At 33.6% G+C, this 14,184-nt stretch overlaps 1 protein-coding gene across 1 annotated transcript; it reads right to left on the minus strand.

Moving 5' to 3' along the window:
* Positions 1–268: 268 nt before the first annotated feature.
* Positions 269–1,624, minus strand: LOC105328940 (sex peptide receptor-like). Its single transcript, XM_011430012.4, has one exon. It carries the CDS (start codon positions 1,528–1,530, stop codon positions 502–504), a length of 1,029 nt encoding a protein of 342 aa, XP_011428314.3. The 5' UTR covers positions 1,531–1,624; the 3' UTR covers positions 269–501.
* Between the last annotated feature and the right edge of the window lie 12,560 nt (positions 1,625–14,184).

A 14,184-nucleotide genomic window follows, 5' to 3' on the forward strand; every position in this document is an offset into this window, starting at 1 on the left:
GGCCCAAGAAGGTACGATTCTTTCAAAACAGTACCCATGGTTCTTAAAAATTTTCACCTCGAAATTGAAATTATCGCTACATCATTCTTACTTCGCAGAGTGCCTTTTGAGTCAGGAATCATTATGATACCAAGTGTAAAGGTCAAAGGTCATGCCAAATCTCTATGCAAGTTATTTGACTGGACCGCATTTTGTCGCCTCTTGGTCATATCTGACTTATTCGACAAAAATGATAAACAACAAATAAAAGTTAATCAACCATTTTTTTTTAATTTCTTACTTAATCAAAGTGCATTGATAGTTAACAAAGTTAATAAATACAAAAAAACAAAATTAAAACATGTATAATCTTTTTGAATGATACACCAGTGCAAAACATCTTTGAAAAGAGAAAGCGATGAAACATCACACAATCATAGAAATATAAACTGTTTGGTAACTCAACTCATATTTGCTATTAGCTGTTTGTAAAACGCTATTTCTTCACATCATAAGTCTACATCATTGTCGATTTGGAGTTTTTATGACCATATAGTTTAAAGGTTGTCTCATCTGAAAATCATCTGATATTGCTCTCTCTGAAATACAACAAGAGCAAAATATTGATTTGAAATTCTTCCAAAATATACTGTTAAATGCACAGTATATAACAAAATTAACAGCGGTGTTAATGAGCAAAAATAAATCAGTAATCTCTCGAATAGCTCGTGCTAAGTAGTCCTCCTCGTGATAACCAAAACCGAGGAATGTCGACATGATAGCATCCGGAATCATACAGATAATGAAAACAATGATCACAACAATTAACATGACAGTAATTCTGTGCTTCTTCCTCCCAATACGGCATTTCCTTATTCCACACATGATTAAAATGTTCAGAACAACCAACATTGTAAGCGGAATGATGATTCGGATGAAATATTGTACCCATGTGATGATGGAGGCAAACTTTGGATCGGCCCATAAGTCTGTTAGACTGAGGTCGTAACTTATCCAAGTTGTTGAATTATTTTGGCTTTCAACAGTTTTGTATCGCAGAGCATATGGTATGCAGGCTAAACTCATGAAGATGAAGACACTGAAGGAAATGGCCCTGGCCCGCGATAGCGTGCAGTAAGTTCGGACCTTATGTACATGGCATACATACACATAACGCTCCACCGCAACCGCCACCGTTAGCCATGCTGATATGCACAGGGACGCGTTGAATACATAATGTGCGTATGGGTACAAACATATGTACAAACGATTCCCAATTTTGGGATCAATTTCTAAGAAAAGCACCACCAAGAAATATAAGGCGTCGCATATGATTTTGCTTCCGTCTGAAATGGCCAGTGCCAGTAAGTACACATTTGTCGACGATCGCATCTGTTTCTGTAACATAACGACGATCCCCAAGCCATTGGCTATTAAGCCAAGGACACAGAAGATGGGATAGAGAATCAGGCCCGTCGTAAAGCGAGCCTGGACGTAAAATTCCTTGAAATCCTCGTTGACATAATCTGTCGCGTTACTACCTCGTGACATGTTTACTCGAGACAAAAATTCTACAAAATTTATATAATATAAAGTCACTGAAATTCACCCCAAAAATCACTAGACTCAATTTTAGAAATCTGAAATGATTCCTTCCAGCTTTAAAGGGTCTAAGAAAAGATTGTAAAATTGTTTTTCTATATAAAGGAAGCATGTGTAATACAAACATGCTAATTCAGATTAATTAAGATTGACATAGACCAGGTGATGACGTCATCTGTGGTAACCTATTTATATCTACTGACTTTATCTCTAACGACTGTGAACGTACGGAAAAAATAAATTTTTATTCATCTTCACTATATGCCAATGTTAGCTATGCCCGAGGGCCTAAACTCCTGATCCAGTGGTCATGAATTTCACAATTTAGATAGAGGGCTTCATGGATATCATAGCCATGCGTTTAATTTTTTCAAATATAGATAGGTGTAGAGTTCGATAACTTTTAAATATATTTTCAATTTATGGTCATATCGACTCAGTTGCCATGAATTCATAACTTCGTTTTGTTCTAGCTATATAAAAACAATATAATAATTGGATAAGATTATATCCCACTAAAATGGAAGTACTAGTAGAGAAAATATTTTCTAAGATTTAAAAATATTTTCACTATATGCCCATAAAGATCCTGCCCAAAGGTCGAACCCCTGACACAGTGGCCATGAGTTTCATTAGTTTGGACTTGGCCTTGCTCAAGGGGGCTAAGGGGTGATAATGCCAATTAGATTTCTTTTGGCTTAAAGACGTCAAGTATGTATAATTGTTAACGGACAACGCACGACGACGTAGAGAGATTTGCACGCCATGTAGCGTTGTTTCAATTAATGACTGTTGGTTTTGCAACCACGATCGTTTGTTTTGCTTCGGTGTCTGTTGATTTTGCTTTTGAGCAATTTGATTCTTTTTTTAAGCTAGTCTGTTTCGTATTTCAGTATGTTTAACATAAACATTTGCTATTCGTTAGCATTATCTTTTTTTATCCTTTCCACCGCCCATATATCACCGCAAAGCAATATGTATCCCTACGCAAATTTTTGACATTTACATGAATATTATGAATGAAGAGACCTTTTATTCTTTATCATAAAATGATGAATAGAAAACAAAAAACACAAAATGTAGTACAAAATTCTGAGTGCTTTATATTGTATCACTCTTTGTACGTAGTTTATGGTTAACAACTACGCTTTTTAAAATTGGATATTTCGCTATAAAAACGACAACATACACTGATTTTCTCAAGGTCAGGTCAGGATTTTTTTCAAGTATTTTCTTACTAGCATAGATATATATTTTACGGAATGATATCTTCGATAAAAAATATTGATAAACAAATTATGTTTACGAATTTCTTTTCATTTTAAAAGCTGTAGATCAAGTAGACTCTGAGAAAAAAATCCGTAAAAAAACAAATTTTGCAACTTTTATGCTGTTGGGCAATTGTAGTTTTTATCTTAATTAAGGAATAAGGAATCATTCTTTGAGTATTATGAGGTGATAATTTCGGTCGGGGCGTGGTCAAATCCAATAAAGCCCGAGGGGCTTTATGATAGATTATTAAAACCACGCTCCGATCGGGTTCAGGACCCCTTTCGTAACCTAATGCCAAAACAATTTACCTTATTTTAGTAATAAGGAAAACACATTACCTATTAAAAAAATGAAAGGCAATTTAAGTATGATGGCAAAGGATATCTAGGCCTTATTTTGTCAGTTGATGAAGAGAAAATACTTGGAAGTCAAAACCACGCACAGGGTTGGTAGAAACAGATTCTTCTGGTCAATAAGTGATGGTGTACTTTGTATCCACATGAAAGTCTTTTAAGAAGTTTAATAATGATTGGACAAAGTTTAAATTGATAACATTCCTAATGAACTCTAATTTTTATTATTTCACTTTAACTTATTGAAAATGCAATTGAAAAAAGAATGGATTTCATGATGTAATTTTGATCAATATTTGAAATGATTTAGAAGGAGACAAAATACTCCTTATGATGTACATTCGTGGGCAAGAATAACCCAAGAAAGCCATTAGCATTGGTCTCCTACGAACAATGATGGTTCGACAGTACTTATAAATGGCAGAGATCAAAGCATTTCGTGAAGCATATTTTCTTCCTGACAAGCGCTTTGATTTGGGATAAAGAAAAAAGTCACAGGGAGACAATTCGGATGAATAGGGAGGATATTACAAACCAAGAACCTTTTCTTTTTCCAAAAATGATCTCACAATCTGGAATTTATGTGCTGGGGCGTTGTCATGAAGTCGAATGTCGCGAATTCCAGACTATGGTTTGATTAAATGCCTACAAAATTTGCTGTTTGTTAAATCGATCATCATTAAAAATGATATCGGTTATTTTTGCAAGTATTGCTTTCGTTGTATGTGCTCCAGGACGTTCATCGGTTGCTTATCCTTAAGGTTTTTTTGGCAATTTTTGAATTTGCTGGCTTACTTTTAAACTTGACTCAATGACATACACTTGTTTCCATATATACACAAAAAACTGTAAATTCTGAAAATTTCGTTTGTCTTTACCTGGTCTGACATATGCTTTTATATAGTTTCTAATTTCAGTCATATTGTATGATGACTTACCAGTCATATTTTCATACAGTGTCTGGAGTAGGGGTGTTATATATATATATATATATATATATATATATATATATATATATATATATATATATATATATATATATATATATATCAGAAAGTTTCTCAAAGTAGTTTTTAAAGATGAAACGAGGACGCCATAAGTAGAATATGAACCAAATCATGCGTTAAACAAAGTCAAAGGTCAATTTAACCATGTCTTTGTGCAATCTGGTTAGTGACATTATTTATTGAACGATCTTTGTAATTATTGTAGAAAGAGTGTTTCTCGAAACCAGACACTTTGTTTTCTTATCTGATTAATGATTACTAGATTTTGATCCGTGCGTGCACGGGTTGACATAGCATATGATATCGGACATTTACGAAATAGATACATATTGCTGACATTTGCATAACCAAGCTGTAAGCCTACAATAATGCTGTTAATTTCACTACACTGCTGAGTTTGAATAATGTAACTGTGTCTGGAGAAAGGCCTTCACCTCATATACCCGTTATGTAGCAGAAAATTGCAGAATAGCCCCAAAACGATTTTGGAGAAAATTAATGAAGTTGCTTTGAAAATAACGGTCAAATTGTTCATAACAAATCATTTTGAAGCTGTAAATACTTTTTTTCGAAAAATTTAATCCTATAATTGCAGAATTAAATATTTCTTCAACAACGTTTTTACACACCATGGTGGCATTCGAAACTTTCAGGATTTTTTTAATAGTAAAAGCACTTTGTAAGATTTATCTCCCGTATTTTTTCTTTGATGAGCAGAAAAAAAACCCAATGAAAATTTACACGCATTTGTTTTATCGTCTCTGAGGTTATCCATTCAAATGTGATATTGTGGAAACATAAAATATAGAGCCTCCCGTGATTTAGCGTGAATGTAATGCGGATGCATGCGCAAGATTGTAAAATCCAAAAAAATTCCAGATGATTACCGGAATTTTTTTTAGGAATTTTCCTTGATTATTGATTAGCGAAGCTTGATTGAGAAAAATAAAAACAAATTGGTAATCTTCAAGTATCAATAATGTTTAGAATATATAAAACAAAAGACAGTACCCTTCAGATTTATCGGTTTTAAAGCCCGAAAATTCGAGTCTATTATTTTAATATAGAAGTATAGGTATATATTGGAATCATGTATAAATATTCGTACAAGCTGTGAGTTCAAGTCTAGTGTTTTGGGCTGTAAGGGCATATGCTCTTGTTTAACCGATTTTTGTCCCCCGCCGCAACGCGGAGCGGGAACAGAGAAATGCCGGGCGTCCGTCCGTGTGTCCGTCCGTCACACTTTTCTGTAAGCGCTCTCATGCCTACAAATTTTGACGGATTTTCATTAAATTTATACCAAATGTTTATACCACTATTACCTTGGTCAAGTTCGAAAATCAGCATTGGTTGATACTTTTTGTTGGAGTTATGGGTCTTTGTGACGGATTTATCACACTTTTTTGTAAGCGCTCTCATGCCTACACATTTTGACGGATTTTCATTAAATTTATACCAAATGCTTATACCACTAATACTTTGGTCAAGTTCTTTTAGATTGTAGTATTTTGGATATATTTGCGACAGGAAAAATAGAAAAAAAAATGGGTGGTGGGAGTAAAAAATGTTCCTCCCAACACATTTAATTCTGGAACAGCCCTGAATGTTTGAAAATATTCCAATATACAGTATACTAGTATACTGCTTGACCGGCGGGGGACCCAGGAATTCTATTCTTGTTATGTTAAATATATATCGTACATGTTTAAACGAAGTTTTTGAGTGGTGTTTTAAGCAAATACAAACACTAAGAAATAGAAGAGAATACAGTGGATGTAAATCAATGCATATGTTTAAGGTTATTTTTGTTTCACAAATTGTGCACTTAGTAAGGAATTTGTATAATGATATAAACCTACATGCATTTGGTTTAAAAGGCGATTTAAACTTCACTAACTGGGATACAAAGGTGCAATTTAAGTATATAAACTATTTTCAGGTTTATTTAAAAAAAACTCGATTATATATTACAATTCAATCATTCACGTCCTCTTTTTGTCGTTAGGTAACACTATCTTGAGATTACAAAGAATATAGAAGAGAAAATATATATATCGAAACTACAGTGACCTAATGAATTAAAACATAGAAAGAAATCGAAATAAAATATTGAAAGAAATTATATACAGATACTTTATCTCATTTATGAGAATAAATACAGTTAACATAACTAAGGTTAAAAATCAATTTAGCACAACAATAAAAACTAGTATTACATATGTATTTTCAAATTTCAAAATTTTGACATGTTCCCTCAAACAAAACGTCCGCAGTCCGAAGTAGGGTGTTTGTAATTCAGAAAATGTTCAATGACAGAGTGAATTATGATATTGAAGGACTTATATAAAAACCCGAATTTTCCGTGGAGCTACACTTTGCAGCTATCTTTGTTTATCTTATTTGCCAGAAGTTGTCTTATATTCCAGACCAGACGCATTCACTTAACAAACAAAATGCGGTTGGCTAATGTAAACATACCACCTGTTACTGATGGTAAATTTTATTTTTAATTTATTTTTAAAGAGGCCAAATATAATTACATTATCGTACAAAGTAAGTCACTTTATTTTTGTTTTTCATTTCAAGTGCCAAATTAAGTTCCTCATTAGCTGTTTATCATAAGTGAGAATACAGAAGACTGCTTGTGAGAAACACGCAGTTTCATATTTTCTAGCCAATGATGTGAACGGTACATTCTAGTGCTAAAAATGGCCGATAAAATTGAACGCCGTATCCTTTCCAAGGAGGAGAATGACTTTTTCCATCAGCATGTCACTTGAGTACTCAGAGTAAACAACCTGTGCAAGAAGGAGATAACCGGTACAAGATTTGTAAGAGGAAGAAATTGCGTCAAAATTGCACGTTTATATCAATAAATAAACAAGTAGGTAAAAATACACAAGATACCCCCGTTTGTCTACATTCTATCATATTTCATACGCCCTTTTACTGTGTTTTACTGTGAATCATTTAATTTTAACCCATTTAAAAACCATTATTAGTTAAACAAGAGATGTTTGTGGATGTTTCTAAGGGAGAGGGCATACGTGTTTCACTAATTGGAATTTTTTTTAAGTCCAAGGAGCATAACTGTCTACAATTGCACAATCTTACCCAATATCGAACTTGACCTAGATATTATCATAATGAATCTGTATACCAAATTTCATTTCAATATCCTCAACTCCTGCGAAGAAAATGAACGAAAACTGCAAACTTGACCTAGATATTATTATGATAAACCTGAACACAAAATTTCATTTCAATATATTCATCCTCTGCGAAGAAAATGAACGGAAGCTGTTGGTGGACCGACCGACAGAGAGACAGACAGCAGCAAAGAAATATGCCATCCCTTCTTCGAAGGGCATAATAATAATAATAATAATAGTAAAATAACAACAAGAAAAATACAACTTTTAAATGCTCGTCTTTTCCAAACAGTAAAATGAAACTACAACCGGGCACTTTTTTCTGTAATAAAATTGAAAACAAAATATAATAATATACCACTTTAGTTATTATTATGCTATTGGGTAAACTTTTATTACATAAACAATTCTGACAATTAAAGATATGACAGGTATTTTAATGAAATTATTTACTTTAAACTAAAATCGTTACCTTGAAGAAAGGCCTGGGTGTGATTCTTGTTAAGAACTTGTGCACAGATCATAATAATAACTTGTCATTTATGGTTCCATCTCAACCAATCTAATAATTCAGACAAATAACGTGTGTTTGGAAACACCAGAAATTGACAAATATTTGAGTCCCCACAGCATATCCACACAAAAACCAATAATAGTTTAGGATATCTCATGGTTACAACTTCTGCTGACGTTTCTACAATGGTTTTGTGCTTCGATCCACTTGTATTTATTTCCTTTCATCAACATTAAGTATAAGTCGAAATTTATCCTCAACTCCATGCTTGTCAATGCTGGTTTTAAGCTTTTTAAAGTACTTGGAAATACATACTAGATATGATTCTTTTGCTCGTGGGTCCGACAACCCTGTTGTTTTAACAGCATGTAGTTTAGGCCAATTCCCAATAAAGTTATAATACTATTTCATTGTTATAAAGTCTTTTCCTTTTTCTCTAATACCAAAGTCTACAGCACAGTCTGACGCAGCTCTAGGATTGAAAACTTCTGTTCGGTTTTATCCATAGCATACCTTGTACATCGTCTACGCATGCTCGACTGTGTACTATTCCATTCGTTCCTGTGTGTACAGTGGTGGAGGTACTGCTTGGACGACATCAATTCATCCATGAATTCTATCTCTTGACGTTGTCGGATAGTTTGCTTAAAGGACTATAAATTCATTTGGTTCTCTTTATTTCCCGTTTTTAAAGTGATTTAAGTACATAGAATTGTAATGTTATTTTTGAAGACTTGGTATTAGGGTTCTTTTTGATTTATCCGATTTATTTTCACTCACTGGCAGTATATGACGTAACAAGCGAACTTTCAAGTTGTTTTTGTAATTTTATTAAGATTAGTCAAAAACTGAGATTTTTCTCACCTTTTTTCTAATAGGTAACATAAAACGCACATTTAAACATGCAAAACATATTTGTCAGTAATTAGTCTTGGACATATGAATTTTTGATGAAAATATTTTTCGTCTGCTTTAATCTGCACTGAATGTTGTCTAAAAGAAAAACTGCTTGAAAGCCGTTTTATGCTAAAAATAACAGGAAGGATTTCACTTCACGATGTTATATTTCTTGATTAATTTATAACATTTTGTATCGTTAAGTCTAAAAAAACTACAGTATACCGATCTGCTTTAACCTGCACTGAATGTTGTCTAAAAGAAAAATTGCTTGAAAGCCGTTTTATGCTAAAAACAGCGGGAGGGAGTTCACTTTATGATGTTATATTTCTTGATAAATTTTCAGCATATTATATCGTTAAGCTTAAAAAAACTACAATAAACCGATAACAAATATTAATTTTGCAAATGCGTAAAATATACCCAAAATAATTTTCTTTACAGATACGTCATAAAAGACGTCATTGTAGAACAAATAATAAAAAAATGATCTCTTGCTACAAATTATTGTTGGTTCTGGAAAGGGTACATCGAACGTTACTTACCGGTATTAAGACTAGTACAAGATGTGAGTTCAAGTTTATTGTTTCGGTTATATGAGATTCTATTCGTATTGAACCTGCTGATTGAAATGTTGATTATCGTAAATGTTTAAAAAAGAGTTACATTTGGAGCGTAATTAAAGAATAAAAAGTTATATTAGTCGAGAACGTATTTTGTCAGCGTATTTTGTCACCAAATACATAGAGTCTGGCATATTTGAGTACCTTCCAGTCAAAATGATGAACGAGGACTGTAAATGACGATGTCCGCACTTGGATTGAATAACAAGCAGATAGTTCACATTTGAACAGTTCACATAATTGACTATTTGGGTTCTCCGGTCACTGAAAGGGCATAAATATATCAGTTGACTTGTACGGCCCCATTTACAGGGATAACAAATCCATGTAAATATTCTGAAGGAGAAAGTCAAAGGTCAAGGAATGGCTCTACCATATACGATTCTATGCTTGCACCATTTCAAGCCTGATATTATTGGACATATAAGTAGAACATCGGAAAACTTCATAAGCTCAAACTGAATTCAAAAATGTATGTCTACTTCTACCTATGGTGGGTAAAAAAATTTCTAAAATGCTTTTAATAAAATGTTTTGTGATGGGTTGATTGTTTTTTAGTCCCCTACCGGTTTTCACCGGAGGACCCTATAGCTTTCCTCTGCGTCCGTCCGTCCGTCTGTCTGTTCCACTTCAGTTTTCCACACTTTTTTTCTTTATGCGTTTGAGGGATAGTATGAAATTTGCTGAACAGCTTCAAAATATCGAACTACAGATCAAGTTTACACTTTTGTAGCGTCTGGTTGACATATTTTCAAGAAAATTGATTTTTTATATTCCAATTTTTTAATGTTCGGGTTCATTATCGGGTTCGGTGTGTATTGAATAAACGAGGAAAGTATGTAGTTTGTGATAATATCGTGCATTACTTGTACCATTCCTTTTATTGTTTCTAACAAACAAATAAGTCCTGTAAAATAGTGTCAAGCATTGTGTTGTAAATTAACCGGTAATCGACAGGTTTTTTTTGTATTATTACAATCGGGTTCGTTATCGGGTTGGTCTGTTGATTCGGGGCACAGAAGACGGTAAGAAATGATACTCTGCATAACAGTGCATTGTTTTCACAAATTTCTACCAGTATATACTTAATGGACCTGGCGAAATTACGGGAGATAAAGTAAAGTGTATTATTTTACCCTTTTTTATTTAATTTCTATATCAACCATGTAGTTTGAATTTCCTCTGTTCTTTTATCTCTGATTAAAGCATAGCATCTCGTTTATAATAGTTTTGAAATGAATATATGCTTCGAAGCTTTCATAGAATAATACAAACCGGTAGGGGACGCATATTGCTTATGCAATACTCTCAGATACTCTTAGATGATTTTAAAAAAAATAGATAAAGAAAGTAAACACACATCAATGAATAAAACAAAATGAGTTGTTGCTTTATGAAAATTTCAATTTTTTATTTTAATATGCGTAGAAGCTAACTATCATTTCCTCAAAGCAAACCGTTAACAACCAGCTTCCTCTTGAATATGCATAATGTTTTTCATTATCGTACAAAATAGTAAGTAACTTAATTGTTTTTCATTTGTTTTTAAAGACCAAAACAATTTCGCCTGTAGCTGATTATAATAATAGTGAATAAAGACGATTTTTTGTGAGAAACATGTAATTTCATTTTTTTCGAGCCTATGATGTGAACGATACATCCTATATAAGCAAATCAAGAAAAAGACTGATAAAATTCAACACCGTATTGTTTCTAAATAAGGAGGAGAATGGCTCTTTTTTGCTATAGCATGTCACTAACCCACTGATAGGAAATAATTGGTGCAAGAAATATCGGTACGCGAATTGTCTGACGAACAATTGCGTCATATTAATTTTTTTACATAGTTTTTGCACGCTTTTAACAATAAATTAACTAGAGGGTAAAATATATATAATACATTGTAACCCTTTTAGTAGACATTGTCAACTTTTTAATCATACGATTTTCCTTCTGTTCTACTGTTGATCAATAAACTCAAAATCCATTATTAGGAATATAATATTAATAGTAAAGCAACAACATCATCGTTAATCAAATACTATAATATTAATAGTAAAGCAACAACATCATCGTTAATCAAATACTTCAAGTCTTAAACTTTCAAATACAAGTTTTTCTAAACAGTGAATTGAAAAAATAAAGAGGTGAAGGTAAACTCACTCGACAATCCGCATCGAATCGGCAAAGGCTGATCAAATAGAGGGAGAAGATGATATCTTAACCGGCATTTGTGATATGATTTACCAAATACGATAGTATAACAACACTATTATACTATAGGGTGAACGTTTAAAACAGAAACAAGCACCTGTTAATAAAGATTATGACACGTGCATAATGGAACCGTTTACTTAGAACAAGGCGAATTGTTACCCAATATGTTACAATATTATAGACTACGGGAAACAACTCTTTATAGATAAGAGCAGATATAATAAAAAATTGTAACTATATACTCCTGCTGAAGTAGATGGATGATTCTGTCAATATATGTTATCAATTATCATTGATAACTCGTATTAGTATTTATATGCAATATTTTCTTCTATTTGGATGATTGGTGGACGTGATTGATATGCCAACTTAAAGCTTTTATGCTAAAACCCGTGGCCTTAACCATGGGTCATAAATTTTCTTGACCTAAATGTATCCTAAGCAAGCACAAAGTTTGCAGGCTAAATGTCAAGAAGTAGAGAACATTAACGAGTATTCACTAATATTCACTACAGACGCTTGTATCTATGATAAACGTCCATCCTATAGTACATGTATGTAATTATACCATGGGGAAAATTTTATAACAGAAACTTCAAGAAAAAACAATATAGCTCAGTCTTTCTTTCTTTAATTTTCACAATTATAGTACTGTATTTTTCCAGGTTATCGTTTTCATAACTATTCTCAATTTGGGAGTCAATCAGAATACATCGAACGATATTTCAACATCATCCAGGTTTTTTCATGGCGTTTGCAATCCCTGTAGATTTTTGTTGTTGTACTGAAACATAAAGCGTTATCGAGTGGACACTTCAAAATAAAAAACTGGATTTTTTTCATTCAAAAATGAAGGTTGAATGTAGCTTTAGTCCAAAGGTATTTTGATTATTAAAATATTATATGGTGGAAGCAGAAACTTGGCAAGACAGAGTATAGACGGTTTTAATCTCATTGTAGTCATGGAACCCGCTATACCTTCCTTAACTCTCTCCGTGCCAGGAGGCACATTAGGCATGGTAATTTGCCTCTTACATGTTGCTGTCTGAAACCTCTCGGTGCGCTGTGAATTAGGAGTTCCATCCCTCCTTGTTTCTTTTTACCCTCATCATTCGACGCCACGTTGTCTTTGGACGTCCCCTCCTCCTTCAGGCTTCCACGATAAAGCCACAGCACAGTTATCTGCTGGGTCCTTTCTTAATATGTGGTCACTCCAGTTCCATCTCATTCGCGGGATCTATTCACTGATGTTAGATGTTTCTTTCATCTCCAGTATAGTCAGGTTTGATAGGTGTTGTTGCCATCTGACCTTATGGATCTTCCTTAGGCATTTTGTCTGGAAGGAGTCAATCTTCTTTTTCTCTATCTTCTTGAGTTTTCATATCTCACATCCATATACCAATACGGAAATTACTAGGCTTTTGAAAAAAGAGACTTTGAACTTTTTGCTATCATCTTCCTGATGTCTGTTGTGGCTCCATCGTCTTTGGTGACATTGGCGCCCAGGCACGTGAAGCTGTCCACCTCCTCAACTTTACTGTTTCTGACGTTCAGGATGACTTCACTCTTAGTGTTGACTTTTCAGCACTTTGAATATCATCCAGCTGCAAACCGACCTAAGCTGATCATCAAGCTTCAAACCTAAGCTGAGTTGTCATACAGCCTTGTTGTCTTGAACTGGAGATAGTTCATAATAGATGACAGCAGAGCAATGTCGTCTGCGAAGTCGAGGTCTTCAAGCATGGTGGTGAAATCCCATCGAATTCCGGTACGTTCTTCTTTGACTGTATGTTGTATTACCCAGTCTATGATGAGGAGGAACAAGAAACCTGACATGAAGCAGCTTTCCTTTACGCAGGTCATAGCAGGGAAAGAGGCAGTGATCTCCTTGCTTTAACCAAAGATCAGTTTATAGGTACATGTATACCTTACTTTTGGTACGGTAAGTACGTAAGGACTCCGCCCTTTATAAAGTTAATCAATAAAATCTTAACGCTGTGTCTATGAATGTTATAATTTTAAAATAATCCGGGACTTAAGAATGGTCAGATTGTTAGACATAATTCGTCATAAAAAGATGATAATATACCTTATGTAATAGAAATCAGATAGACGAAATGCATTTTGTGCTAGAAAGTAATGCTTTTTTATACATTCATATATGTAAAATATACTTTGATCCTTTATTTGTGAAGGTCGCATACGTAAAACTGTTATGAATTGATGTAAACAGTTAAGTTTTAAAATTCAAAGAGCTATTCCTGCCAAAAATTTACGTTCCAGTCTGTCCACCTAGAATGGGACCCAATGTACCATCATTTAGATGTTGAGACTAATAAAAAAAACTATTACATGTTTACTGGTTTTTTTATTTTTATTCAATGTCAATGTAAGTGCACTTGGTGGGTACACACGAATTTATTACAAAATTATCTCAATACAGACACTCAAATCTACACATTACTCAGATTGTAAACATATCCAACCGGTACTAATTTGTTTAGTTTTGATTTCGAGCTAGAACAATGCAGTTTCTTTGCGGGAATGGTTGAAAATACACCACATTTA

Source organism: Magallana gigas, chromosome 5 (assembly GCF_963853765.1).
Source record: "Magallana gigas chromosome 5, xbMagGiga1.1, whole genome shotgun sequence".
NCBI classification, from domain to species: Eukaryota; Metazoa; Mollusca; class Bivalvia; order Ostreida; family Ostreidae; genus Magallana; species Magallana gigas.